This window comes from Urtica dioica, chromosome 5, assembly GCF_054948205.1.
Source record: "Urtica dioica subsp. dioica isolate 48M chromosome 5, U.dioica_male_clone48M_v1_H2, whole genome shotgun sequence".
In the NCBI taxonomy this organism is placed as follows: Eukaryota; Viridiplantae; Streptophyta; class Magnoliopsida; order Rosales; family Urticaceae; genus Urtica; species Urtica dioica.
This window is the reverse complement of record NC_142760.1, coordinates 26,089,557-26,116,762: the sequence shown is the minus strand read 5'-3', so window position 1 is coordinate 26,116,762 and position 27,206 is coordinate 26,089,557. Positions and strand designations below refer to the sequence as shown.

General features: G+C 38.3%; 2 protein-coding genes across 5 annotated transcripts; one reads left to right on the top strand and one right to left on the bottom strand.

The window, feature by feature from the left end:
* Nucleotides 1–1,026: 1,026 nt before the first annotated feature.
* On the bottom strand, nt 1,027–3,542 carry LOC149397658 (epoxide hydrolase 2-like). The gene is made up of 3 exons (XM_089615929.1): nt 2,985–3,542; nt 2,100–2,338; nt 1,027–1,465 (listed from the first exon to the last, which is right to left on the bottom strand). Exons 1-3 carry the CDS (start codon nt 3,447–3,449, stop codon nt 1,219–1,221), a joined length of 951 nt encoding a protein of 316 aa, XP_089472055.1. The 5' UTR covers nt 3,450–3,542; the 3' UTR covers nt 1,027–1,218.
* A 17,897-nt stretch (nt 3,543–21,439) lies between these two features.
* Nucleotides 21,440–26,062, top strand: LOC149397657 (Calcineurin-like metallo-phosphoesterase superfamily protein). Of its 4 annotated transcripts, none has more exons than XM_089615797.1 (9): nt 21,440–21,584; nt 21,696–21,746; nt 22,109–22,130; nt 22,760–22,874; nt 22,978–23,010; nt 23,688–23,816; nt 24,457–24,563; nt 24,656–24,727; nt 25,421–26,062. In XM_089615797.1, the coding sequence occupies exons 1-9, from the start codon at nt 21,465–21,467 to the stop codon at nt 25,804–25,806; spliced, it is 1,035 nt and encodes a 344-aa protein (XP_089471923.1). In that variant the 5' UTR covers nt 21,440–21,464; the 3' UTR covers nt 25,807–26,062. The 4 variants fall into 4 exon arrangements, with proteins under 4 accessions (XP_089471923.1, XP_089471925.1, XP_089471924.1 ...); XM_089615798.1 differs by having other exon boundaries at nt 21,446–21,584; nt 22,109–22,134; XM_089615799.1 differs by lacking the exon at nt 23,688–23,816.
* The last annotated feature ends 1,144 nt before the right edge of the window (nt 26,063–27,206 follow it).

Genomic DNA, 27,206 nt, shown 5'->3' with positions numbered 1-27,206 from the left:
GATGCAAGGTATATAAAGCAAATATATAAGAAAATACATACATCTACCTAACTATGATTAATCCATTCCATACTAGATTAATCTAAAGCACATAAGTAACAATTAAACGACTCAGTCTTAATAATCTCGTCGTGTACAACTTGGACATCTATCTCTCTTTTTCGTCTGGGATCCACCGATGGTTTTTGCAACTTTACTTTCTTTAATAAGGCATCTGGCGGAAGGTGGGCCAATCCCACTACGGGATACCCTCGGCTAAAAAGTTATATTGACCCTTGGGTCACGATTTCGGGGAAACTTGAGCGGTACCATTGACGTCGTTCCTATCTCACTTTGCTATTCGTTTTCGGTGCCCTCTCTCTTGGCCAACTGATCTTTTATTTCTTAATATAAAGTGTCGAGTCTATCGGGGTGAAACCTCGATCGTCTAGACCCCTTACAACGATCAATTTCAAATCTCCACGAGACCAGCACCACGGCTATTAGGGCTGTTATACATGGATCGATCATTTGGACCTTTTTCTGTTTGTGTCACTAAGTCTGGGAGCTGAATCTGAGATACTCATTAGTGCATGGTTAATGCACCTTATGTGCAATTGAACGGTTTAATTTGATGCTCATTAGTGCTTAGTTACACATTTAAACCATAGCACTTAATACACAAACTAATATTTACTTATTTTATAAATAAATTCGGGAAGGAAAAAAATAATTGGTAGGCCCAAGCCCAACCAACCACCCTGTTCGGCCCAGTCCGCCTGACAGGATAGACGAACGGCGGTGCGGGCGCGCGTGGTGAACATGGGTTTCCTTATGCCGTGGCCTCTTTACAAAACCAGGTCACCCTTGGGAATCCAAACCCTTTTGAAAAAATTAGCTATATAAGCTCACACATTTGTCTATTCTCATTCCATGTGAGACTATTGTAAAAGCACCCACAACACAACACTTCCCATTTATCCTTTATAAGTATAGGTATTTTCCCACACATTTTGAGCATCAAATTCTCATTCATCTTACCTCCGATTTTAACATATAAATATCCGATCTTATACCCTTCGCTACGAAGATTACGAATATCCTAAAATTATTCAATTTTGATGAGTAGGCCCAACACAAATTTTAGCCGCAAATCAGCCATACAATTATAAATAAATGCTCTTTAATTACAATATTTCCAGCAATTTATCTACATGCTTGTTTAACTAGTAGATAAAATTATAACTTTTTAATAAAGTCGTAAATGAGAGAACTAATTTCGTCTGGCCTAGCTTGGTTGATGAAGTGAGCAACACCCTTAATTACAACAACCTCTTCAAGAAAAGGCACGTCTTTCTTGAAGCCACCACCTTCGATGTAGTCTTTGATGCCGGGTAAATGGTAGCTGCCATCTTCGTCCCCAATCACGAATTTCACCGGAACTATGATTTGCGCTTTGTTCCACGGCGCCGTTAGTTCCCATGTGCTGTAGAGTCACAAGGGTGAATGATTACAGAACATAACACTTTTTGAACGCTGATATATGAGATCGATAATTAATAATTAAAATTACGTAGAACATAAATTGTCATTACATAAATCCATTTTCCAAACTACATTTAAGTGCATTTTTTTATATGCCCTCGTCATGCAAATACTTCCAAGTTTTCTCAGAGTGCAAGCTAAAAATAAAACAAAAAAATCATTAATAATATGACAATCATTGAATGCGTATAACTTTTTGAAATTTGATGTACCTAAAAATTTTGGTGCATTTTACATGTAATTTCCTAGTGTTTTTTAGTTTCTCGCATTACAGATTACAGTTTACATTTATATATAAATTATAGAGAACAACATATAAATCTCAACGTGCTTTTTACATTTGTGGAGTTTGAATCATCATAACTTGAGAAAGATTCTAACGAGAGACGTACGCAATGCCACCAAACTAAGTCAACAACACATGTTTGTCCTCTCTTTTTCAATATTTATCTTAAGGATTTTAACTCACCTGCATTAATCTCCAGTTATACGCTAATCTAATGAATTCTGTCTCAAAAAAAAATAATTTAATTTCTTAAAAATAATAACACCGGAGGAATATATAATTTTCTTACAGGTTCATGGCTCGATAGTAATTTAGTCCTCCAGTGAAGCCGGTTTGGTTGAATTTAGCGATGCAATGATCGAGGTAATCGTCCGAGAGCCAAGAGGGCATCATTTCCGGAATTTCAAGACCTTTGAGCCCAACAGCTTTGGATATGAGCAGAGGTGTTATACCAAATGACGTGTAAAACTTTTTGAGTGCTCTCTCGGTTCCTGCCTCAGCGATTTCTTCTTCCATCTTTCCTGGTTCCTACAAAGAAATAACCAAAGAAAAAGGCTCGTACACAATATTATTCATTAATGCTATTGGTAACGTGGATCAAGGAAAATAAAATTTGGGACAGTATTTGAGCGAAAATGTGTCACTAAAATTGAGAGTTCATATTTTTCTTGGGAAAAACGAGTGCAATATGAGAATCCAAGCAAATTTGTTCATCTTTCTTCTCACTCTCTCCATTCTCTTTCCCCCAAAATTTTCCTGCAAATTTTCAACTGCCTTTGAATTCTCTTTAATTTTTCTTCCTAAAATTCAGATTTCAGACACTGCCCAAAAGTCAATTTCATTACTCTGCCTATTAAAAGCAAATATAAATAACTCTCAAATTTCATTTCGACTATTGCAGCTAACTATCAATCTTTGTTCCAAAGAAAAGAAGCAGGGTTAGAGCAATGAAAAATGTCTCTTTGAATAGTTTGGAAGATGATTAACGTTGAATACCCTTTAATTAATTCAAGTTTTTAGACACAGCTAATTTATTATGAAGATAATTTTTCTATTTTGTTTTTATTTTAATTATGGTGTTATTGTTTTCATATGAATATATATTATTACGCATACAAGATGATGTAATGTACCTATTGCAAAGAAAATAAATAATAATAGTAATATGACACACCTGAAACCTTACGATATAGAAATCGTCGCCGAAGAAAGCCCAAAACCCATCGAGAAAGCTCATCTCAGGGTTTCTGGGAAAATAGGGGATTCCGAGACTGACCAAAGCGTTAACCCTGTCAGGCCTAAAGAGGCAAAAGTACCAGGCCATCATAGCCCCCCAGTCGTGGCCCACCACGAAGGCCTTGTCGATCCCTAGCCCATCCAGAACTCCGATGAGGTCTCCGACGACGTGCATCGGCGTGTAGGCCTCTTTCTTCGGTGGCGCGTCAGAGTCACCGTAGCCGCGGAGGTCAGGCGCGATGCAGCGGTAGCCACGCGCCGAGAGGGACGCCATCTGGTGGCGCCACGACAGCCACAGCTCCGGGAAGCCGTGGAGGAACAAGATCGCCGGACCTGAACCGCATGACGCCAGGTGGATTCTCACGCCGTTCGTTGTCACCGTTGAGTGCTCGAACTTGTCCATGATTTTTATTGATTGGTGGTAATGGGATAGTCTGTCTCAAATCAATTATTAAAAAAAAAACAAGTGACTCTCGCATTTTTTAAAACTACCTCCTCACCCCTTTAAATCATACACCATTTTATTTATAATCCTTCTGTTAGTAAAGTCGTCAAAACAATATGATTTTAGACATGTGCTGAGATTAAAAATAAAAAAGGTTCTATAGTAATCTTGCATAAAAGAATATTTTGAAAATTAAAAAAATTGAGTTCAGAAAAGAAATTATAAAAATAATTAATAAAAGAATTCGGTAAATAAATAATAGTAGATATTTTAGAAAATTTTGATAGTGGATTTGACACAACAAATAAAATGAAACCCTGTTTGAATGAATACCTAAATCCGAGAATGATGAGATCAAAGGAGAAATTGCCTACGAAGAAGACGCCCACGAAGTCAGTGAAAGCGAAGTCGAAAATGACAGACGAGATTGCCTTCTGTTAGTTCAAGACGTATGTAACGTTGGGCGCGGAACCTGGAGGGTGTGCTCGACATACGAGACAGTGCACAGAGTGGTCCTCGGAGATATCTCAGAACACTAGGATCGAGTGACCCGAGAGAGAATGTGTGTTTTCTCTCTTTTGGAGGCGTGCGAGACTCTCAATCGAGAGTTCTTTGTCGTGGCAGGTGTGCAGGACGCGCAAGCGATTTTCTGTCGAAAATGGTGGACGCGTCTAGTGTGCTAGACGCGTAGGGGATTTTCAGTAGAAAATCCTGGGAGCGCGCTTGGGCTCTAGATTAAGCGCTCGATCAGAAGAAGCGATGCTCGGGAGTCCCCAGGAGAGTTTCAGAATCTCTGAGAGTGAGAAATCTTGCAGAGGGTGCTTCAGGCTAAGGATGGCATCTTGAGAAGCACAGAGTGTTAGAATTGATCCAGAGTTAAGAAAAGATTAAACACTTCGAGCAAGCGACGGAAAATAAAAATTTTCTTTTAAACAAGTAAAACGATTTTACTAACCTAGACAAAGAGCATGCACATGTTATTATCAAAACTATCTAAAAGCGATTACACGTTTACTAACCTTTATGAAATTTGATCATTGAGAAACTTGTGGTGGTTGAAACGCTCGAGACGTTCAAAGCACGACTTGTGACTAAGGGTTATACCCAACAAGAAGGGATTGACTATGAAGAAACCTTCTCACCAGTCACGATGTTTAAATCCATCCGCATACTTCTATCAATTGTTGCAGCTCTCGACTATGAGATCTGGCAAATGGATGTTAAGACTGCCTTTCTGACTGGAAATCTTGACGAGCGCATTTATATGGCTCAACTACATGGTTTCATGGAAAGAGGTCAAGAGACCTAGGTTTGTGAGTTGCTTAAGTGGATTTATGGATTAAAGCAAGCATCTAGGTCATGGAATATTAGATTCGATGAAACTATGAAGAGCTTCAGTTTTGAGCAGTTGATAGATGAGCCTTGTGTTTATAAGTTAATGCACGAGGGCAAGATTGTGTTTCTAGTATTGTATGTCGATGATATATTACTCATAAGCAATGACGTGAGTAAGTTATCTGAGGTTAAAATCCGGCTAGCAAAGCAATTCGATATGAAGGATCTAGGAGAAGCCGTGTACATTCTGAGGATTCAGATCTTTCGAGATCGGAAGAACCGGACTATATCTCAAGCATCTTATATTGATAAGGTGATGGATCGCTTCTTGATGCAAGACTCCAAGAAGGGTCAAACACCCTTTAGGCATGGATTCTCACTCTCTAAGGACCAGTCTCCCAAGACTGCAAAAGATATTGAGGACATGAGAAAGATTCCTTACGCCTTAGCCATAGGAAGTCTCATGTATGCTATGCTTTGTACTAGACAAGATATCTGCTTTGCAGTTAGCGTAGTAAGCCGTTTTCAGTCCAACCGTGGACCCGAGCACTGGATTGCTGTCAAGCATGTTCTTAAGTATCTTCGGGAACTAGGAACTTGATGCTTACATATTCAGGTACTGACCAGACTATGACGGGATATACGACTCCGATTTTCATGCGGATAAGGATTCCAGGAAATCTACTTCAAGATCTGTGTTCATCCTGAGTGATGGATCTGTTGTTTGGAGGAGTATCAAGTAATCTTGCATTGCTGACTCCACAACAGAAGCAGAATATGTGGCTTCTTGTGAAGCATCCAAAGAGGCTGTATGGCTTAGAAAATTCCTTAAATATTAGAAGTCATTCCAAAAGTCGACGAACCCATGACACTTTATTGTGATAACAGTGAGGTTGTCGATAACTCAAAGGAACCTCAAAGCCATAAGCGATCTAAGCTTATTGAGAGAAAATACCATTTGATTTGAGAGATCGTGTAGCGCAGAGACGTGGAGGTGAAGAAGATCTCGACGGTGGAAAACTTGGCAAATCCATTCACCAAAGCTTTAGCCAGCAAGGTCTTTGACCAGCATCGAGAGGGATTGGGCATGAAGGACTACTCACATCGTCACGACCCGCGAGCGACAGCTCGCCCACGAGCCGCGCCCGATCGACTCCAATACAATACATATTAAACAATAGATCATAGTACTTTTATATATAAAAATAGTTTGCGAAAATCCGGGAAAATTTTTCGCTTTTATAACTTAGAGTCTTATAGCGACTCTTATACAAATACGTTCCGGAACGTTTTAACAAAAGACACTAACCACCGGTTAAGAAACCCCATAGCCCGTAGGTCAAGGCAATATGTGCTCGGTCTCGGCCTTCAATCTCGTTTCCCGCTTAAAAGCTTTTCCCTTATCTACATTACCAAGGGTCATAAAACTATGAGTCGATTGACTCAATAAGCGGGAGTCTAACCTATGAAAGGAAAACATCTAATGCAGAGCCATGTGACGTGCAAACAATCGCATAAGAATTCAGGATGCCATTGCCGCTAATTCTATAGCATGCATAATGTGTGATCACATCCTAGCTAACACTTGTCACTCCGCAAGGTTATACATTTCTCTGTTCTAACCTCCGGAATGGCAAGAGACAAACTTCAGACTTCGAGCAGCCGTCTTCCGCTGGCCTAGAGTTTTCGTATTGTCTGGGATCCACTAGTGGTACCATTTCCTTTTCACTATGACGTCAGTGCATACTAGGCTCTGACGGCAATGAGCTCGCGAATCGCGACCTTCACCCATTCCGCCATACGGTGCCTGCATCAGCTACCGCCGAGTCTCCAGTCTCGCAATAAGCTCGCGAATCGCGACCTTTACCCATTGCGTAAAGAGTACTCAGCGCACGAATTTTTAAATCTGCTTCATACAAGTCATTGACTTGTAGGTACCACCGACAACGTTTTTAATCTTTGGGTACTCTAGCGTATAGAGTACACAACTAAGCATGTACATGAGAGCGTCTCGAGTTAAATCCCGAAAGAATTATTGTTTCCCTTTCATGCTCGTTAAGTGTTTTAGGTTGAAGACTCAAGACGTGACTCCTGGTACTTCTACCCTCGGCTCGAATCCGAGAGTCCAACCTGCTCTCCTGTCACCTCAGATCTAGCCAAAGTCTATGGTTAGCAGAGGGATCTAACTACAACAAAGTAGCAACGTGGCTGGTTCAAGTTAGCGTTTGAACATATGGGTAAAAACCCAACTAAAATTTTCCATAAAGAGTGGCCAATGCCTTAATCTTCATTGTTTGTGTTTTATTAAGGCTTTTCCTACTCTTTATTATTATTAACACATAAATGCACATAAACAGGATTATTCACTTGGTAAGTAGTTGACTTATGTCTCCACGCTTACCTGGAATAGCTTGACAGAAAGTTCGACAACTTCCAACGATGTCTTGCTTTTCACGTTCTTCGGAATACTTGACACTTGTCGAAAGTCAAAAGAACTAGCATCCGAGGTTGGAAGTCCGTTAGTTATTGGATTCGAGATTACTTGAAAAAGATAGGGTTCGTTGTCGAGATTAGGTTTGAGTTCGGTATTCGAGAATTTAATTTATTATTCTCCGGTTTTTCGGAAGTTAAACTTATTCAAGACTGGTATACTTTCGTATCGAGAATAATACGAAATAAAATTAAATAATAATTATGAGTCTTAAATAAGTTAATTAATCCGAAATTAAAATAACCGAGAATTCCAAAATGAATAATTAAATTAAATTCTCGAACGTTATTAAATAAATAATCATAAATTATTTATTTAAATAAATGAATATGGAAATAACCAACTAAGAGTATTTAAACGCTATAAGCGATTTAAAAAAACTCACGAGTTAATCGAGCTTTAATTTCGATAACTCTTTTCTTGAAAACTCCAAAATACGGCTTCGTCGCCTTTGACTCGTCCGGTTCCCGCTCGTCCGACCAAATCTGTCATCAAACCGCGTAATCCGATCACGAGTTAATTCCTTAAATCCAATTCCGACATCTCGACTCAAAAACTCGAACCCAAGCAAGTCAAACAACCAAACACGAATCCAACCAACTTGTCACAAAATCTTTAGACTTGTCATAAAATTTCGAGACTCGTCATAAAAAATTTTAGACTTGTCACAAAATTTTCTAGACTTGTCATAAAAATTTTAGACTCGTCATAAAGTTCAAATTTCAAAACCCGAGGCTCAGATTCACGAAACACAACCCGGTCAAGACAAGTCCTCGGCCAAGACAACAACCAAGCCTCAAATTCAAAACATCCAAAATAACTCACGGCCAAAAACAAGCCAACCAAGCTCACGGCCAAGACATAAACACGGCCAACTCAAATCCTTAACAATATTCACACGGCCAAGATAAAACAAACAACCAAAATTCGTCCAAAATTTCTCATAAATCCAACCAGCCATTTTCAATCAATATCCAGCCATCAACGTGTTCACAACAGTCTCAAATTCATCAACAACCCTTCAGAATCAAAAAGCCCCAAAACATTTTACTTCCATGAACCCTAAAAAAAAATTTTTGGCCAAAAATCCAATCCAACCAAGAATTTCGTGCTCAATCCTCAAATTCATCTCATAATCAACAACAATCAAGCTCAATGAACAATCAAAACCAACCAAAATCTCAGATTTCATCTCGGATCAAAAACCCCCAATTTGAGCTATGAACCCTAGATTTCAATCAAACCAAGGAGATGAAATCCTCACCTCAACTCGTGATATAAGCTTCCCCGGTGAGTCACCACGCCTTCCCCGGCGTTTTCTCTTGCTCCGGCGTCACCGTGGCTCTCGGTGACCTCGATCTTCTCCTCGGTGGCGCGCGCGGAGATGGAGACTCGGCTGGAGAAGATGGAGTTCGGCGAAGAGAGAGGAAGAAGAGGTTGAGGTCGGGTGAAGAGGATCGGTGATGATGAGGATTAAAGGCCGAGCAAGCTTTTGTTGCTTGAATTTTATTTTATTTTTCTTTTCCTATAGGTACTCAGCGCGGGTGAGAAGAAGGAGAGAAGAAAGAAAGAAGAAGAAGGAAAGAAGAAAGAGAAAGGGGTTACGTGGCCGCAGGCCCGGCTAAACATATTTATAGGCCTAAAGCAAAATTTTAAAATTAGGCCCAAACTTGTGGCAGAATAAATATTATACTGAAAGTATTTTAACTCATCAAGAAGGTGAAACCGTTCTATTTTATTGTTTTTATATTTATAGCTATAACTTAAACAATTACAACCATGACGTATGTAACTTTTATTTTATTAATGAGAAGGAAGACAAGACGTTAAAATAACCTAATGAATACAAAAGACCAAAAGTCAGCTTTATTTGGTGTTTGAAGCATTTCAGATTTTTGGGCCTTTTTTTTGCCTTGTATGCCTTCTCTTCCCTTATGGGCCTAAAGCAAATGCTTTAGGACCCTTAAGGTAGAGGAGAAAAGAAGAGGATAAGATCGTCACGTGGCAGCACTCCATTGGGCCACATGTCTCCTGAAATAACCCCTCTTAAATCTTTTTCTTTCACTCTCGTCCCTCACTTTGTTGCACTTAAGTCCTTTCAAATTAAATACTCTCAAACTCGTCCTTAATTAATAAAAAAATAATCTTGAAAAATAACCGAGAATTTCTTATTAATTTCCGTCATCTTAAATATATTTAAGGGACTTCGGAATTTATTTTCACTCTTGAGATTTCAAATCTCCGAGTATGTTCCGAATAATTTTATTCGGAAAATAATATCGAGTTTACTCGAATATCATTATTCCGAAATTTCATCGACCTTAAATATATTTATGATTATTATTTTTTTTCCAAGATATTTAAAAAATTAAGGACGTCTCATGTGCAACTAGAATTTGATTCAAAATAAAACTCGTTTATTTTATTCAAATTCACAAGTCGAGCGTTACAAAAGTTCGTATATTACACACATCTTCTTTGAGTCAAGTGGGAGTTTGTTGGCATTGATGCCGACAAGAAGAGTAGTAGTTGTTGCTTATATGCATTTGATGTAATAAAGTCTCACGAAGACTCTTGCTTGTATATGCTGATTAATTAATAAAGAGTTGAAACTTTCAATCATTCTTCTTTTTGCTTGAAGCTTTATGATAAACCTTAGTCTTTAGTCATTAAATAAACCTAACAATTAATGAAGGGTCAAATACATATTTGTGTTGGAATCGATCTAGGGTTTGAGAAAATAATTAACGCTTCGGTAAGCGGCGGAATTTTAAAAATTTTCTTTTACAAGTAAAACAGTTTTTACTAACCTAGACAAGTGCAAGTACATGTAATTAAAAACCAATATGAGCTAGAAGTTTACTAACCTTTCTTGAAGCTTGAACTTTGAAGAAGCTTGTGGAAAGTTTGCAACGCTCGTCTCCCCTCGCAGCACGTCTCTCTTTCTTTCCTCGGCACCTCGAGCAACCACGATAGTTTCTATCACTAAATCACTCGAAATAAAAGGAATCAATGAGTGGGCACTTTTAAACACTACGACTTAAGAACAAGTCTCGAAGTCGCAGAGCTAAACACTAGGTCGAGTGAGGACCTAGGTGCCAAGACAAGAAAAAATCGAAAATAAACTAGAGAGAGAGAGAGAGGATTTTCGGCCAAGTTCTAGAGAGAGAGTCTCTCAATCTCTTAAACTTAGGATGAATGAAATGTGAGGAATGGGGCTCCTATTTATAGGAGAGGTTTTACCTTCAATAAGGTACTTTCCTCTTCTATAGAATATCACATATTCATGACCAAAAATCCCTTATTTCCCATTCCATGTTGGGCGCCCAAGGCTGCCTCCTAGAGGCTTGGATTTGTTTCCTTTTTTGTTCCTTGGCTTGCCCATTACTCTCTTGGCCGAAATTCCTTGTGCATCTACATGCAAATTTGTTTCCTCTTTTTCTTTTGGCAAGTATCTAAATACATTTATGCACAAAATAAACTCTCTTTCCTTGGGTATTATGGGCGCCTATTCTCATCTAGAAGGAGCTTCTAGAAGCTTCTTCATTTGTTCATGACAACATGAGAAAAGCCCATTAAGAATTTTCAATAAAATTCTTATGAAATGAAATTAATTCACAAGGCCCAATAATCAAGTTATGGCCAAGTGACATTAAGTCATCAAATGAACTTGTCAAAAAATTTATTGACATTCATTTCATCATATGTCTCAAAAGACAAAAATACCCTTTTGACTATTTCCGTTCTTGTTTTGACTTAGCTTCCAGTTTAACTATTCCTATCGATGTGATTCGTGACAGTGACCTCATGGACCCAAATGAACAAAGCTTGAGCTAAAAACTTGGACTCAAAAGTTCACAAACTGATGAGGACATCACCACGAACATGCATTCGCATCCAATCAAGGATACACCGGAGGGCCCAATGACGCGAGCCCGAACCAAGAGATTCAAAGAGCAAGTGACCAGCCTACTTCACAAATTTGGAGCCCAAAATATTGCCATAGAAGAGCCCAGAATCGTCAACATGATCTCAGCCCAAACTCAAGGAAATAATCCGAAATAGAGTCAAGCCCAAAGGGATAAACGAATTTTATGTGTGTGTGAGACTGTTGGTTTTCTTGCAACCGTTTGTGAGTTTATGGTCTGAGAGTTATTTCGTTTTTTTGTGTTAATTCGAGATTTATGGCGTCTCTTTGGTTTTTGTAACCATAATCTCGAATTGAGTATTTGTATCAATTGTGTGGAAGAAGAAAACAGACCATCTTTGATTATCAAACAATTGTGTGAGTATTAGTTCTCTGAAATTTTAAGCCCTAAACGAAGAACTTATCAAGGCAACTCCTTGTGGCGTTCTTGTTCATCCAATCTTATCAATAGTTCGAGTCATAAACTATTGTGGCGATTTTCATTCCATACAACCTCTACGACCCTTATCTGAATTCGACCAAAATCTATACAAACCATAAATCCACAAACAACACCCGAAATTGCAAATTCAAGACCAAATTGATCAAGTTTTTCGACTCTCGAGACGACTCCACGTTCGTTCCGCTTTGATCCGAGGCTCCATTCATTCTCTCGAAGGGATTCTCCATCATTTGGTATCAGAGCTTAGGCTCTCAAGTAGTCATTTTTTTTTTACCCTTTCTTAAAAAAAAAAGAAAAACGCAAAAAAAAAAAAAAAATCTCCAGAAAGTTTTCCTCCAGAAAGAGTTATTCTCTCCAGAAAGTTTTCCTCCAGAAATTCTCTCCAGAAAGTTTTGTCCCTCCAGAAAACTCTATCTCTCCAGAAAACTTTTAATTTTTTTTTTCTCTTGTGTGTTTAATTTATCTCTTTTCATTTCCTTCAAAATACTTTCTTCCAGATTATATATCCCAGAATACTTCTTCTCCTCAATCTTTTAGCATATACCATTCCAGAAAAAAAAAAAAAAATTCCAGAAGAAATTTTATTGTATTTTTGGCATCCTGGTGTGATTCTGAGCGTTTTGAGCTCCCTCTCACGAAAGTGATTTTTTTTTTTACCATTTTGTACGGATTTTACTGTTCACCGTCGAAAATTTTACCTTTTTTTTTTTCAAGCTTTTTCCTTCAGCCACCACCACCTTGATCGTTTTTCTGTTTGAGTTTTAAAATTTTAAGAGGACTTACGAGCGGAAAAAGGCAGAGTGTTACATTATAGCAAAAGCCATATTTGAGTGTCCAAACACGAGTGAATTTCTATATTACGAGCGAAACACGTAAGGGAGTGATTTTGTGAGGACCATTAATCTTATATATCGTATATATACTACTGTTCATTTACGCAGATTCATGACAACTCCTCGACGAGATAGTGCTTCATCCTCACAACCACCTTTGACGATGGACGACCTTGTCCACACCATGCAGCGGTTCCTCGATCCGATTCTTGCCCGCTTAGACAACATCGAACAACATCAAACTGCCGAATTTGTGCACACCGAGCAACAGCAAGCACCTGACTTCGAGAACCCGTTCTACCACCAAGGAGACCAAAGACGTGGTTTTCCATCACGCCGCGGACAAACACGCGGACGAGGCCTTCCACCAGCGCATCGTGGAACTTGGACGAACGACGACGACGAACAAGTTGTTTCCGATGTTTTGGATTTTGATCACCCTCGAGGACGAGCTCATGCACACCACCGTCACCATCATGATGATTTCCGGGGCATCAAAATGCGTGTTCCTTCCTTCAACGGCAAGAACGACCCCGACGCTTACTTTGATTGGGAGCGGAAGATTGAACTCATTTTCGATTGTCACCAATATTCGGATTTGAGGAAGGTGAAGCTAGCCGCCACGGAATTCAGTGACTATGCCTTGATATGGTGGGAGCAGATTTCCACTAGTAGACGACGTGCCGGCGAACAGCCCATTGCCACATGGGACGAGATGAAAACAGTCATGCGCAAGCGGTTCATTCCGACCCATTATTACCACGACATGTTCAACCGAGGTTGAAGTTGAAGATGAACAACTCACCTTGGTCACCCGGCGAGTGCTTAGTGTTTCCGCCAAAGACGATGATGAGCACGCGCAGCGAGAATCCATCTTCCACACTCGCTGCCATATCCATGACAAAGTGTGCAGCCTCATTATTGATAGCGGCAGCTGCACCAACGTCGCAAGCACCATCCTTGTCCACAAGCTGTCCTTGCCAACCTCCAAGCATCCTCACCCGTACAAGCTCCATTGGTTGAACGATAGTGGCGAAGTACGCGTCACCGACCAGGTCCTTGTCCCTTTCAAAATTGGCAAATACGAGGACGAAGTTTTATGCGACGTTGCCCCAATGGAAGTGTGTCACCTCCTCCTTGGCCGCCCTTGGCAATTCGACCGACGTACTGTTCATGACGGTCTTTCCAACAAATACAAATTCGTGCACAAAAACCATCAGATTGTTCTTTCCCCACTTTCTCCATCCCAAGTCCTCAAAGATCAAGCTCACCTCCACCAAAATGCCAACCACATTAAACACATTAGCCATTCTCCCAAACAGACCACGAGTACCAAAGAAAAAGCCAATCAAACTCTGGTCAAAACCCATGAGAGAAAACAAAATTTTTTAGTGAGTGCAAGCAAGGTTAAAAAGGCAATTTTTAATGAAAAACCGATTCTGATGTTCTTGCACAAAGGACATCTTTTACACGCTGACCAACTTGACAAAAGTTTGCCTAGTCTTGTTGTGGAATTGTTACAGGATTTTGCGGACGTTTTTCCCGATGATGTTCCATCCGGTTTGCCACCAATCCGCGGCATCGAACATCAAATTGACTTAGTCCCCGGCGCTGCCCTTCCAAATCGTCCAGCGTACCGTGTTAATCCAACCGAGACAAAGAAGCTCCAGCGACAAATTGATGACCTCATGGCCAAAGGATACATCCGCGAGAGCTTGAGTCCATGCGCGGTGCCCGTTCTCCTCGTCCCAAAAAAAGATGGCAGTTGGCGCATGTGTGTAGATTGTCGCGCCATCAACTTCATCACGGTAAAGTATCGATTTCCTATCCCTAGATTAGATGATATGCTTGATGAATTGCATGGTGCGTGTGTTTTTACAAAAATTGACTTGCGAAGTGGTTATCACCAAATAAGAATGAAAGAGGGTGATGAATGGAAAACAGCTTTCAAAACATAACAAGGTTTATACGAGTGGTTAGTCATGCCGTTTGGTTTAACAAATGCTCCGAGTACTTTCATGCGCTTAATGAACCATGTACTTCGTTCTTTCATTGGGAAATTTGTGGTTGTTTATTTCGATGATATCTTGATTTATAGTATGACTTTTGATGACCACATGATTCATTTGAACATGGTTTTTGAAGTGTTGCGCAAAGAACAATTATATGCTAACTTGTCCAAATGCTCTTTTTGCACGGACGAAGTTGTGTTTCTTGGTTTCGTAGTCAGCGCTAAAGGAATCTCCGTGGATAGCGCGAAAGTCAAGGCAATTCAAGAGTGGCCAACACCAACGACCGTGCAACAAGTTAGAAGCTTCCACGGCCTTGCGGGATTTTACCGTCGCTTTGTTCCCAATTTCAGCACCATCGCAGCCCCTTTGACCGAATTAATCAAAAAAGATGTGGGATTCCAATGGGGATACGAGCAAGAGGGAGCATTCCAAACTTTGAAAGAGCGCCTCATCAATCCTCCTCTTTTGGCGCTGCCCAATTTTGACCAGCCCTTCGAAATTCAATGCGACGCTTCAGGCATTGGTATTGGCGCTGTCCTTATGCAACAAGGACGTCCCTTGGCGTATTTCAGCGAGAAATTGAAAGGCGCATCGCTGAATTACCCGACCTACGACAAAGAGCTCTACGCACTCATCCGCGCTTTGGAAACATGGCAACACTATCTCCTTTCCAAAGAGTTCATCATTCACACCGACCACGAGTCCTTAAAGTACCTCAAAGGACAACACAAGTTGAATAAACGACATGCGACGTGGGTAGAGTTCATCGAACCTTTTCCTTACGTCATTCGGTACAAATCAGGTAAAGAGAATGTGGTAGCCGACGCCCTTTCTCGGAGGTATGTTTTACTTTCATCTTTGAGTGCACACTTGTTGGGTTTTGAAATAATAAAAGAGTTGTACAAAGATGATTCGGATTTTGGTGAAATTCATGCAAACTGTTCACAAAAAGCTTTTGGAAAATTTTATTTGCATGATGGATTTTTGTTTTACAAAAACAAGCTATGTTTGCCTAGTGGTTCTATGCGTGAATTACTTGTTCGTGAGGCACATAGTGGTGGTTTGATGGGTCATTTTGGTGTTGCTAAAACGCTGCCTATTTTGCAATCAAATTTTTATTGGCCGAACATGCGAAAAGATGTTGAACGAATTTGTGGAAATTGCATTGTTTGTAAAAAGGCTAAATCAAAAAGTCAGCCCCATGGTATGTACACTCCTCTTCCCGTTTCTACTTCTCCTTGGATTGATTTATCTATGGACTTTGTTTTAGGTTTGCCTCGATCTAGCAAGGAAAATGATTCCATTTTTGTTGTCGTTGATCGGTTCTCCAAGATGGCGCATTTCAGCCCTTGCAAGAAGACCAGCGATGCTTCCAACATCGCCAACTTGTTCTTCCGCGACATCGTACGACTCCACGGTATGCCTAAAACCATTGTTTCCGATCGTGATGCGAAATTCTTGAGTTATTTTTGGAAGACATTGTGGGCGAAATTAGGTACGAAATTACTTTTCTCTACCACTTGTCACCCCCAAACTGATGGGCAAACGGAAGTTGTGAATAGAACATTGTCTACTTTGTTGCGTGCCATAATCAAAACTAATCTTAAGTCTTGGGAAGAATGTTTGCCTCATGTCGAATTTGCATACAATCACAGCAAGCATTCAGCCACTACATTTTCACCTTTCGAAATTGTGTATGGTTTCAATCCTATTACGCCTTTGGATTTGTTTCCTTTGCCTAGTTCTCAACAGGTTAATCTCGATGGCGCACGGAAGGCTGATTTTGTACAATCTCTCCACGAAAAAGTTCGGGCCAACATTGAGCGACGCAACGATCAATATGCAAAGCAAGGAAACAAAGGGCGCACAAAAGTTTTGTTTCAGCCCGGAGATTGGGTTTGGATTCACATGCGCAAGGAACGTTTTCCAGAACAACGCAAGTCCAAGTTACTCCCCCGCGGCGACGGTCCATTCCAAGTGGTGTCGAAAATCAACGACAATGCATACAAACTTGATCTCCAAGGTAAGTATAATGTGAGTGCTACTTTTAATGTTGCTGATTTGTCTCCTTTTCATGCAGATTTGGATTTGAGGGCAAATCCTTTCCAACCCGGGGGCAATGATGAGGACATCACCACGATCATGCATTCGCATTCAATCAAGGATACACCGGAGGGCCCAATGACGCGAGCCCGAACCAAGAGATTCAAAGAGCAAGTGACCAGCCTACTTCACAAATTTGGAGTCCAAAATATTGCCATAGAAGAGCCCAGAATCGTCAACATGATCTCAGCCCAAACTCAAGGAAATAATCCGAAATAGAGTCAAGCCCAAAGGGATAAACGAATTTTATGTGTGTGTGAGACTGTTGGTTTTCTTGCAACCGTTTGTGAGTTTATGGTCTGAGAGTTATTTCGTTTTTTTGTGTTAATTCGAGATTTATGGCGTCTCTTTGGTTTTTGTAACCATAATCTCGAATTGAGTATTTGTATCAATTGTGTGGAAGAAGAAAACAGACCATCTTTGATTATCAAACAATTGTGTGAGTATTAGTTCTCTGAAATTTTAAGCCCTAAACGAAGAACTTATCAAGGCAACTCCTTGTGGCGTTCTTGTTCATCCAATCTTATCAATAGTTCGAATCATAAACTATTGTGGCGATTTTCATTCCATACAACCTCTACGGCCCTTATCTGAATTCGACCAAAATCTATACAAACCATAAATCCACAAACAACACCCGAAATTGCAAATTCAAGACCAAATTGATCAAGTTTTTCGACTCTCGAGACGACTCCACATTCGTTCCGCTTTGATCCGAGGCTCCATTCATTCTCTCGAAGGGATTCTCCATCACAAACCTTTTCCAAGTTTAGCTTAATGCCAACTGACTCCACTAAAGAGCTGACACTGAAAATCTCTCGGTTCAAATGAATTTGTTTTCTACTCAAGAATTCGACCTAATTATGATGAGCGGATCCACTGAATATTATCTATGTTTACCCTTCATGAATGTCATCAGCTAGTCGGGATTTACTAAATTACCATTTTACCCTTCTAGCTGTTATTTCCTCAACTCCTTTGTCGCTTGTGAATAAGTTAGAAACAATGTATTGACGAGGAGCTAACAAGTCACATTGTTTCATCCAAAAGAGTCAGGACTCAATTTGGACACTGGCCAGTTCATTTATTCACACTCCAAGGAACAAAGCATGAGGTGACATACATTGCATTTCAGCAATCTTGTACATGAATTCCATATCTATGAGAACTTCACAAAGTTACTCATGACAGACACACAACTTAGTACTTCACCAATAGGCCTTGTTCGGAATCACATAGTGAGTCCGAACTTTGACTTTCTCAAATGAGAATACTAAGGTGTGAAATGGCATGTCTCATTTCAGGATTAAGGTAAGCATGATGCAATTCATACATTGTGACTTCGAGACATAAGAGGTTAAATGGTTTGTTCTTATATTGTCTCTAGAAGTGCACTGGTCAATTCAGTACCTTCGGAAGATACGTAGAAGAACTATAGAGTCCCCAACTCTCAATGCCTCATAACCAGACATCATAGATTCTTCTAACAATCATACTGAGGTCAATAGTCCTTTGACCCTAAGATTGCGAATATATCGTTTTAAGCAAACTACGAAGAGTTTGTTCATGCAAATCTACATTTGTCTCTTCGTAAGTTGTTAAGTTTGTTTATGGACTAAAAGACTAAGGTTTTATCATAAAGCTTCAAACAAAGAAAGAATGAATGAACGTTTCAACTTTATTAATGAATAGATAGGCAATTACAAGCAAGAGTCTTCATGAGACTTTATTACATCAAATGTACAAAATAAATACTACAACTCTTCTTGTGGGCACCATTGACAACAATTTGCATGAACAAACTCTTCATGGTTTCCTTAAAACAGTATGTTCACAATCTAAGGATCAAAGGGTTATTGATCTCAGAATGATTGTTAGAAGAACCTATGATGTCTGGTTATGAGACATAGAGAGTTGGAGACTCTATAGTTCTTATTAGGTATCTTCTGAAGATACTGAATTGACCAGTGCACTTCTAAAGACAGTATAAGAACAAACCATTTAACCTCTTCTGTCTCAAAGTCACTATGTATGAATTGCATCATGCTTACCTCAATCCTGAAATGAGACATGTCACTTCATAGCGTACATACTTTCATTTGAGAAAGTCATAGTTCTAGATTCACTATGTGATATAGACAAGACCTATTGATGAACTACTAAGTTATGAATATTTCATGAACAACTTTGTGAAGATCTCATAGATATGGAATTCATGTACAAGATTGCTAAAATGCAATGTATATCACCTCATGTTTTGTTCCTTGGAATGTGAATAAATGAACTGGCCAGCGTCCAAATTGAGTCATGACTCTTTTGGATGAATCAATATGACTTGTTATCTCATTTTCAATACATTGTTTCTAACTTATTCACAAGTGACAAATGAGTTGAGGAAATAACAACTAGAAGGGTAAAATGGTAATTTTATAAATCCCATCTAGTTGATGATATTCATGAAGGTTAAACATAGATAATATTCAATGGATCCACTCATCACAATTAAGTAGTATTTTGACTCTTTTGGATGAATCAATGTGACTTGTTATCTCATTGTCAATACATTGTTTCTAACTTATTCACAAGTGATAAATGAGTTGAGGAAATAACAACTAGAAGGGTAAAATGGTAATTTTATAAATCTCATCTAGTCGATGATATTCATGAAGTATAAACATAGATAATATTCAATGGATCCACTCATCACAATTAAGTAGTATTTTGAGTAGAAAATATATTCATTTGAACTGAGAGATTTTCAATGTCAACTCTTTAGTGGAGTCAGTTGATATTAAGCTAGAACTTGGAAAATGTTTGTGAACTTTGTGTCCAAGTATGCTAGCCCAAGCTTTGTTCATTTGGATCCATGAAGTCACTACCACAAGTTATTAGAGTAGAATTTGTTAAATTAGCAGCTAAGTCAAAACAAGTTCAAGTGTTGAACTAGACGAATTTACGAAAATTGTGTAAAGAGTAGTTTTGTCCATTAGGACATAAGATGGTATAAATGTCAAAATGAGATTTTGGACATTATCATATGATGATAATGTGAATTACTTCACATGGCTAAGATTAGTTTTGGGCCTTGGGGATTGAATTTCATTTTATGGAATTTTATGTGAAAATTCTACATGGGTTTTTCTTGTATTGTCTTGAACAAATAAAGAAACATCTAGAAGCATGTTCTAGATGACAATTTCGTGGCCTCCATTAAAAGAAAGAGGGAAATTATTTTGTGCATTGATGTATGAAGATACTTGCCAAAAAAAGAAAAGAGGAAACAAATTTATAGCACATGCAATATGATGTTGGACGTCCAAGAGAAGAAAAAAGGGAAACAAATTTTCAGCCTTTGTATTTTTATGATAGGAATGAGAAACAAATATTGTGCTCATGAATATGTGATATTCAACCATAATAGAAAAGAGGAAATTACCTCTTCAAGTCAATCTCTTCTCCTATAAATACCACACCACATTCATAATGTTGAAACAAGTTTTTGGTGACACTTTCTCTCTCTAGATTGGCCGTCCCCCCTCTCTCTCCCCCTCTTCTTCTTGCTATTTTGTTTTCGCACTTAGGTCCGCATTAGACCTAGCGTTTTATATTAGCTCTTTGGCTCTAAGACTAGGTCTTGAGTCATTGTGTTTAATAGTGCCCACACACTAAATTCTTTCTAAACTCAAAGACTCTAGTGGGAGAAACTATCGTGGTTACTCGGATTCAAGAAGACTCGAAGAATACAATCTAAGTGGGGAGACGGGCGATTCAACCAATCCAGAAGCTTCTCAATGCTCGAGCTTCAAGCGAGGTTGGTACCGAGTGAAAACTCATTATAATTTATTTTAGATTATATGTTCATGCAATTTGTCTAGGTAGTAAAATCGTTTTACATGTTTTAAAGAATTTTCTATATTCCGCCGCTTACTAGAAGCAATAAATTATTCATAATCCTAGATCTATTCCAACACCAAGGATGAGATCGATGGTGGGCGTAACCAAAAATGAAACCATGTAGTAAATGCAAAGTTTTAAATACCGCATTTATCGCGCATATACCGCGTGAAATTCCGCATCCATACGCTCGCGCTATCGTTTTGAATATATTTTGCAACTTACCTTGTTTGTCACATAAATATCACACAAAAACCGCAAATATCTTCCTATATCGCAAATGCCCGAAATTTATCACCCAAAATATAAGTTAAATTGTACATTTACCGCAAATTTTGCAAATATACCACAAATACTGCAAATTTTGCTCTGGTAAATGGTTTAGTTCTTGGCCAAAGTTAGGGTGTTTCTTATGCTTTTATTTTTTAAGAATTTAAGTTCATGTACAATCAATATAGCAGTATAACAACGACCGTCATATGGAGACGTTCATTACGACATATGCTCAGGTGATGACTTGGTATGAGTATTGCCTACTGCAAAACAACCAATCTCAAAATTAAGTATGGATCGAACATTTTATAATATATATGTTTGTGAATTTTTTTTTCAAAATTATATAATAAATACACCACGAAAAATACTTTTTTTTAGCTATTTATCTCAACGGTAACGGTTTATCAATAGTAACGATAATTTGTAAATTTTGACATTATTACGGCATAATAGAAGTTAAAAGGTAAACCAGTAAACCTGAAGACGGGAGTATGTTAATCCTTGAGTAAATGGGTTACGTTGATAAATGTTGAGAATCGGTACCAGTATAGTTGACTTTTTGCAATCCCTTTGTTTGACTTTGACCAACCAATCTTTCTTCTTCATCAACAGTTACAGCAAATTAAAAGAAAGAAAAAAGAAAAAAAAAATATAAGCTGATGCTGAGCACGTTATTACACGCGCCAATCCTCTCTCCTCCTCTCCCCCACCCAAACCCTTCTCTCTCTTCTCGCACTTCCATGCCTGCCAAAGCTCGAATCGCCGTCGTCGGCGATGTTGTAAGTCTCTCAGTCTCTCCCTCTCTCTCTATATATATATATTTATACATTGATATGTATATATATACATACATGAATTTATTTGGACTGATCTTTTTTTTATTATTGAAGCATAATGATTGGCACCTCGAAGAAGATACAAAAGCACTTGAATTACTCCAGGTATTAGTTCTATTCTAACTCTCTTATTTCATTTTCATCTTAGCAGTAGGAAATTTAAATTCAAGCTGCGAAATTTGTGAGTTCTACAAGTAAAATTAATGTGAAAATCGATTTTGATTGCAAATAAGAACTTCAGTCACGAATTTAGAGCGAAATTCAGACTTCGTATTTATAAATTTGAGGTGATCATACCACGTGTATGTCGACTTGTTAAATTTCGGTATTTTTCATTCTTACAACGACTTTTCTTTACTTGTTCTTCCAAAAACCAATGTCTATTACGTTATATATGCATTCTTTATTATGTTATTTCAAAATTTTCAGTGTAGCTGATTTTGATCTGTTATGAATTGCATTTGCAGCCAGATTTGGTGCTCTTCACAGGCAGGTTCTATTCTCTGTATCAGTTCATGTGCTTCTAATAAAAAAAATTTGATGGCTTGCATTTTGGGTTTCATTTATTAGTTTGGTAATTTAGGTGAAACCAATTTGTAAGTAATTTTCGAAATGCTTGTTATTCTGCTACACTTTACTAGAGTTGAACCCACGAATGCTTGTTGTTAGCAATGGGACTGGTAAAGTTCATGAACTCGGAGTAAAGAGCTGTGACATGAGACAAATGAAAAATTATTCAACTTAGTCCATTTGTCATTATTCCCGGGTCGCTACACACCCAAAAGCAGAATCTGACTTGAAGTATTTTTCTCAAGTGATAAAAGAGTAACAACTCAGATGAGAAAAAACATGTACTACAAGAGGCGGCAAATCCTCATCCTTGAAGCGTTGAGGATGACGGGTCTCTCTGATGACTCTCGTAGTGTTGACTCTTGTCAGAGCCGGTATTTTGAGTTTTGTCTGGGCTAGGATAATTCATAGGAAAATTGTCCAACAGCATCGGATATGCTGAAACATATTCCGTGATTGTGTATTTCTCACTCATCAATACTAATGATTTTGGCCTAATCTGGATTCGCTTCTAACTTTGCTTTGTTTCTTTTTCCAACATTTAGTAGGTGATTTTGGGGAAGAGAATGTTGAACTTGTTCAAAGTGTAGCGAATCTGAAATTTCCCAAGGCGGTTATCCTTGGGAACCACGACGCCTGGTACACTCAACAGTTTTCCGTAAAGTAAGTTTGTGCATCACAGGACTAGAATTAGTAATCTTTAAGACAGATGCAGTGCTGAAAAATTTCTTTATCAAGTTAAACTAAGCTTTGAACTGGAAAACAGGAAAAAGGACGGTGTTCAACTTCAGCTTGAGAGGTAACCTCTATATGGCTGCTAAAACTATTTTGTTGGTTTATGCTTAATAGGAATCCTACAAGCGCAGTCACAATCAAACAATTGACTCTAATGAAATGGATATTAGTTGCTCAAATATGAGAAATAACCATAAAGGACAAAAGCTAATCAGTGAATTGGATATTACATTCAAGGCATTTTTATTTTTCCAGAATATGTGTTGAATTTGGAGTCTATCACTACAACTTTAAAACATTACATCCTAGATTACTGCTGTATATCTCACCAACCATTACTGCAAAGAATCAAGACGATTGTTTCCTGAACCAGTTGCTACTTCTCTTTTAGAATGCCAATCATTTGTCGAAATTAAGCAAGTAGTGAGTTCTACTTGCTTCAATCATTTGTCTATCATTTTACTGAGTTCTACGCTTCAACAGAGCTAGCAAAAGTCAACTACAGAGCACTTAGAAAAAATGTAAATTGATTCGGAGAAATCAGTTGAAGACTGAAAAGGGATGTAATGCAGTTGTAGCCTCGTAGAGGACATAAAACAAAATGAAAGGAGTTTGAGCCTGAAAAAATTAATGACAGTGCACTAGTCTGTTGATCATATTCAAATTACTGATACCTCAAGCTTAATTTTTGGAAATATAGAAGAAATAATGGTGACAACTAATATAATTTATGGTGTTCAGTCTTGGTGATGCCCATGTAGGCTATAAGTGTTTGAACTTTCCATCGGTGAGAGTGAGTGTTGTCGGTGGACGGCCATTTTCTGCCGGGGGAAGCGGCAAGTTATTCAGGAAAAAACTTCTATCTGCAAGGTACTTAACATAGTACTCCAATATCTCTTGATTTTTCTTTTATCAGTAATCTTTTTCTGTTATTAGATGTTTCCCAATTTCATTTTTATAGATTCTGTGCTAATCAGGTCCTGTTGGATCATATTATATATGTGGTTTACCCTGTTTTGTTGGTTCAGAACCGAGGACTGTATCAAACTATTCGTTTTAGTAGTTCGATTAGAGTGGGGAGATGCGAGTTATATTGTGTTACAAAGTGTAGAAGGTGATAATGGACGTCTCGTATAATGAAACAGTAAAAAGTCTCCGTAGATCAACCATCAAATTGTATAATCTTGTTTGACCAGAGTTTGTAACTGCTGTGTTTTCAGTTTTTCATGAGCTTTCATGTGTCAGGGTTGAAAGTGATCGCCGAATAATGTCACAATTAAGTATAAAAATTTTAAAAAATGTAAAAGTGGGTAGATCTTAAAACTAACATATATGGTGTGAGCAGCTTTGCTGAAGAATAACCACAATATCGCTGACTGTATTTAGGCCTGCTAATTATGGTATTAACAACAAATCGTTCATTATATCTTCAATCTGCAGGATTAAACCTTGATTTTTCAGAAATGTCCCTTTTTAGTTTGATTTTTAATCTTTCACTACATGCTGTTAGATATGGAGTTGAAGACACGGATAGAAGTGCTAAGAAAATCCATAAAGCGGCTTTGAGTGCACCGGACGATCATTTTCTCATCCTTCTTGCACATAATGGACCTACAGGTGAATATCTACAGACATAAAAGGTTCCGTACTTCTGTTATCATCTATGGATTTTGCCTGAAGGAAATTTTCGTGGTCAATACTTGCTGTAGGGCTCGGTTCTAATTATGACGACATATGTGGAAAAGATTGGGTTTATGGAGCCGGCGATCACGGTGATTCAGGTAGCAACTTGGGTTTTAAACTTATGATTTGATAAAGATCGCTAATCTTCTCTGCATTAAATGATGAGATTCCAGTGTTAGTTCTTCAACAAAGCGTCCATTAGTCTTATGAGGCTGTTAAGATTTAGAGGTCTAAAATACTTCTAATAACTACTACTTAGTTAATGGGTCATTTCAGAATTAGCAGTACCATGTTAGTCCATATATATTAGAAAGATTTCTTTAGGAAATATTCGGAACCTAGAAAAACTGAGGGAAAAAAGATGAAAATGTACTATGTTTTTCATTTGTTGTTTGGATTGAGGAAAATCCGAGGAAAAGTTTATAACTATAGTTAGGATTTATTTTCCTTTGAAAAAAGCGTGGAAAATGAAAAACCAAGCAAAAATTAAAAAAAATGTCAGGGCTTTCCTTGGGATTTAAGACGAAGGATTCCATTATCTTTCCCTTGGAATCTCCTTTGACTTCCAAACATAGTTGAGAATTCTGATTTTCCCTCACTCATTCCTTCAAATTTTCATCTTTTATCGCGAAATGTGGATTCCAAACACAGCCTTGGGAGGATGAAATCAATATAGTAGTGATTATTATGCTGTATTTCCAATTTCCATACTGTCGTGTATCAACGAATTACGAAGGTCCTTAACAGAGACCATCCCACATCTTGTACCTTACAATACATTTGTGGTGCAGATTTAGAACAGGCGATTTCCCTCATAAAAGCGAACAACAAAGCCTCAGTCCCGTTGGTAGTGTTTGGTCACATGCACAAACAGCTTGCAAAAGGGAACGGTCTCCGGAAAACGATAGTGGTCGGTTCCGACCAAACCGTTTATCTGAATGGTGCTGTGGTTCCGAGGGTAAGACCATCAATAGATCGGAGAAACATCAGCACCGACATCGCCGATGACATGGCCAATCTTTCCCTGCAAGAGCCCAAAGGCACTTTTAGAGTGTTCACTTTAGTTGACATTTTGGATGGAAGAGTTGACAAGGTCACTGAGAGCTGGGTCTCTGTTATTGGAGACCATACCGAATTGGAAGAAGAGCACTTGCTGTTCAAAAGAAACAGTGACTAGAACTCTATTATCTGCCTTGGGTCTCATATTCTGGTCTGATTCCTTTGTCACACACACTTACATTAAAGATTCCACTCATCATGAAAAATTAGCATATTCCCGTAAATGCTGTGAGTAAAAAAAGGTCTTTTTGGTGTATATAAGGCCTGATATATATTCTGCAATATATTTGTACTTTTGTACATCTTTATTGTGTACAGAACAAATGTTTGATTGTCTAATGACAGATTTTTTATTTTATTTTATTTTATTATTATTTGCAACGTTTGCCTGGTTTATTTCTGTGTTTCACTATAATATATTGCTGAATCTTTAAACTAGAAGATAAGAGAGAAGACAATATTGCTGAATCAAGTTCTGCAAGATTCCAGGTCGCCATTAAAGCAACTATTCATGCTCATTTATTCACTTTAACCCTCTATGTTGGTTGATTGAATATTAAAATCTGACCTGACAGATTCGTCCACCCAGGGTGAATATTTTATCTTTCAAGAAAGTATGCATTGCCTTTGCCTTTCATTTCATGTGTTTCTTTCGAGCATTTTTTTTTTCTCGAGCACTACTGATGATACTCAATTTTTCCCACAATTGATTTGAGCAAGTTTTATTGACGCTTTGTTTTGCGCATAGTTTTATGTAAATTGAAAAGAATTTACCATTGTATGGTAAAAATAAGAACTTGCGACTTACAGCTTATGTGATATAATCATTTACCATTAGTGAATTTTGTTCATCTGTAGGTTTACATATAGAGAATATAGCGGCATAAATACATAATGTTTACGAGTCGTTACACTTATAAGTACCTAATGTCAAGTTTCTATACTTCCGTCAATGCCAGCATCGTCAATTTTGGATGTCTATACACGTGGAAGGTTGTGATGATCATAGGCATCTGAAAACAAATAATACTAATAAAAACATGAATTTTATTTTACATTTCGCAATGAAAAAATAAAACAAATAAAATCATTCCTTTTAAATATACATTGGAATAGAATCTGAAATCCCCAAATTCAAAATCCCTAAAATCTTCAGTTTTCATCTTCTTCTTTTTCTTTTGGATAACTTCATAATCGCACAAATGGAAGATGCGAACTCGTGTTTCGTAAATAGTAGTAGCAATATAAATCGATGGTGGCAAACGAAGAGTGAGGATTCGCAATCGCGGATTCGTAGGTGTTTTTGTGGCATAGCTGCTACAAGGGAAGAGCGAGGATTCGCAATATGAATTGACGGTGGCAAACGAAGAGCGAGGATTCGCAATTGCGGGTTCGTAGGTGTTTTTGTGGCATAGCTGCTACAAGGGAAAGGTAATGAATCGACGGTGGTTGTGAAAACGTCGTGGACTGATATGAATCATTGCAGAAGGTTTGTTAGCTGCTACAAGGGAAAGATAA

Coding starts and splice junctions, on each gene's coding strand:
- LOC149397657 (XM_089615797.1), top strand. CDS start 21,465: ATGCTGAGCACGTTATTACACGCGCCAATCCTCTCTCCTCCTCTCCCC. Junction 21,585..21,695: donor TCGCCGTCGTCGGCGATGTT/GTAAGTCTCTCA, acceptor TTATTATTGAAG/CATAATGATTGGCACCTCGA. Junction 21,747..22,108: donor AAGCACTTGAATTACTCCAG/GTATTAGTTCTA, acceptor TTGCATTTGCAG/CCAGATTTGGTGCTCTTCAC.
- LOC149397658 (XM_089615929.1), bottom strand. CDS start 3,449: ATGGACAAGTTCGAGCACTCAACGGTGACAACGAACGGCGTGAGAATC. Junction 2,339..2,984: donor TCTATATCGTAAGGTTTCAG/GTGTGTCATATT, acceptor ATTTCTTTGTAG/GAACCAGGAAAGATGGAAGA. Junction 1,466..2,099: donor TACTATCGAGCCATGAACCT/GTAAGAAAATTA, acceptor GTGACTCTACAG/CACATGGGAACTAACGGCGC.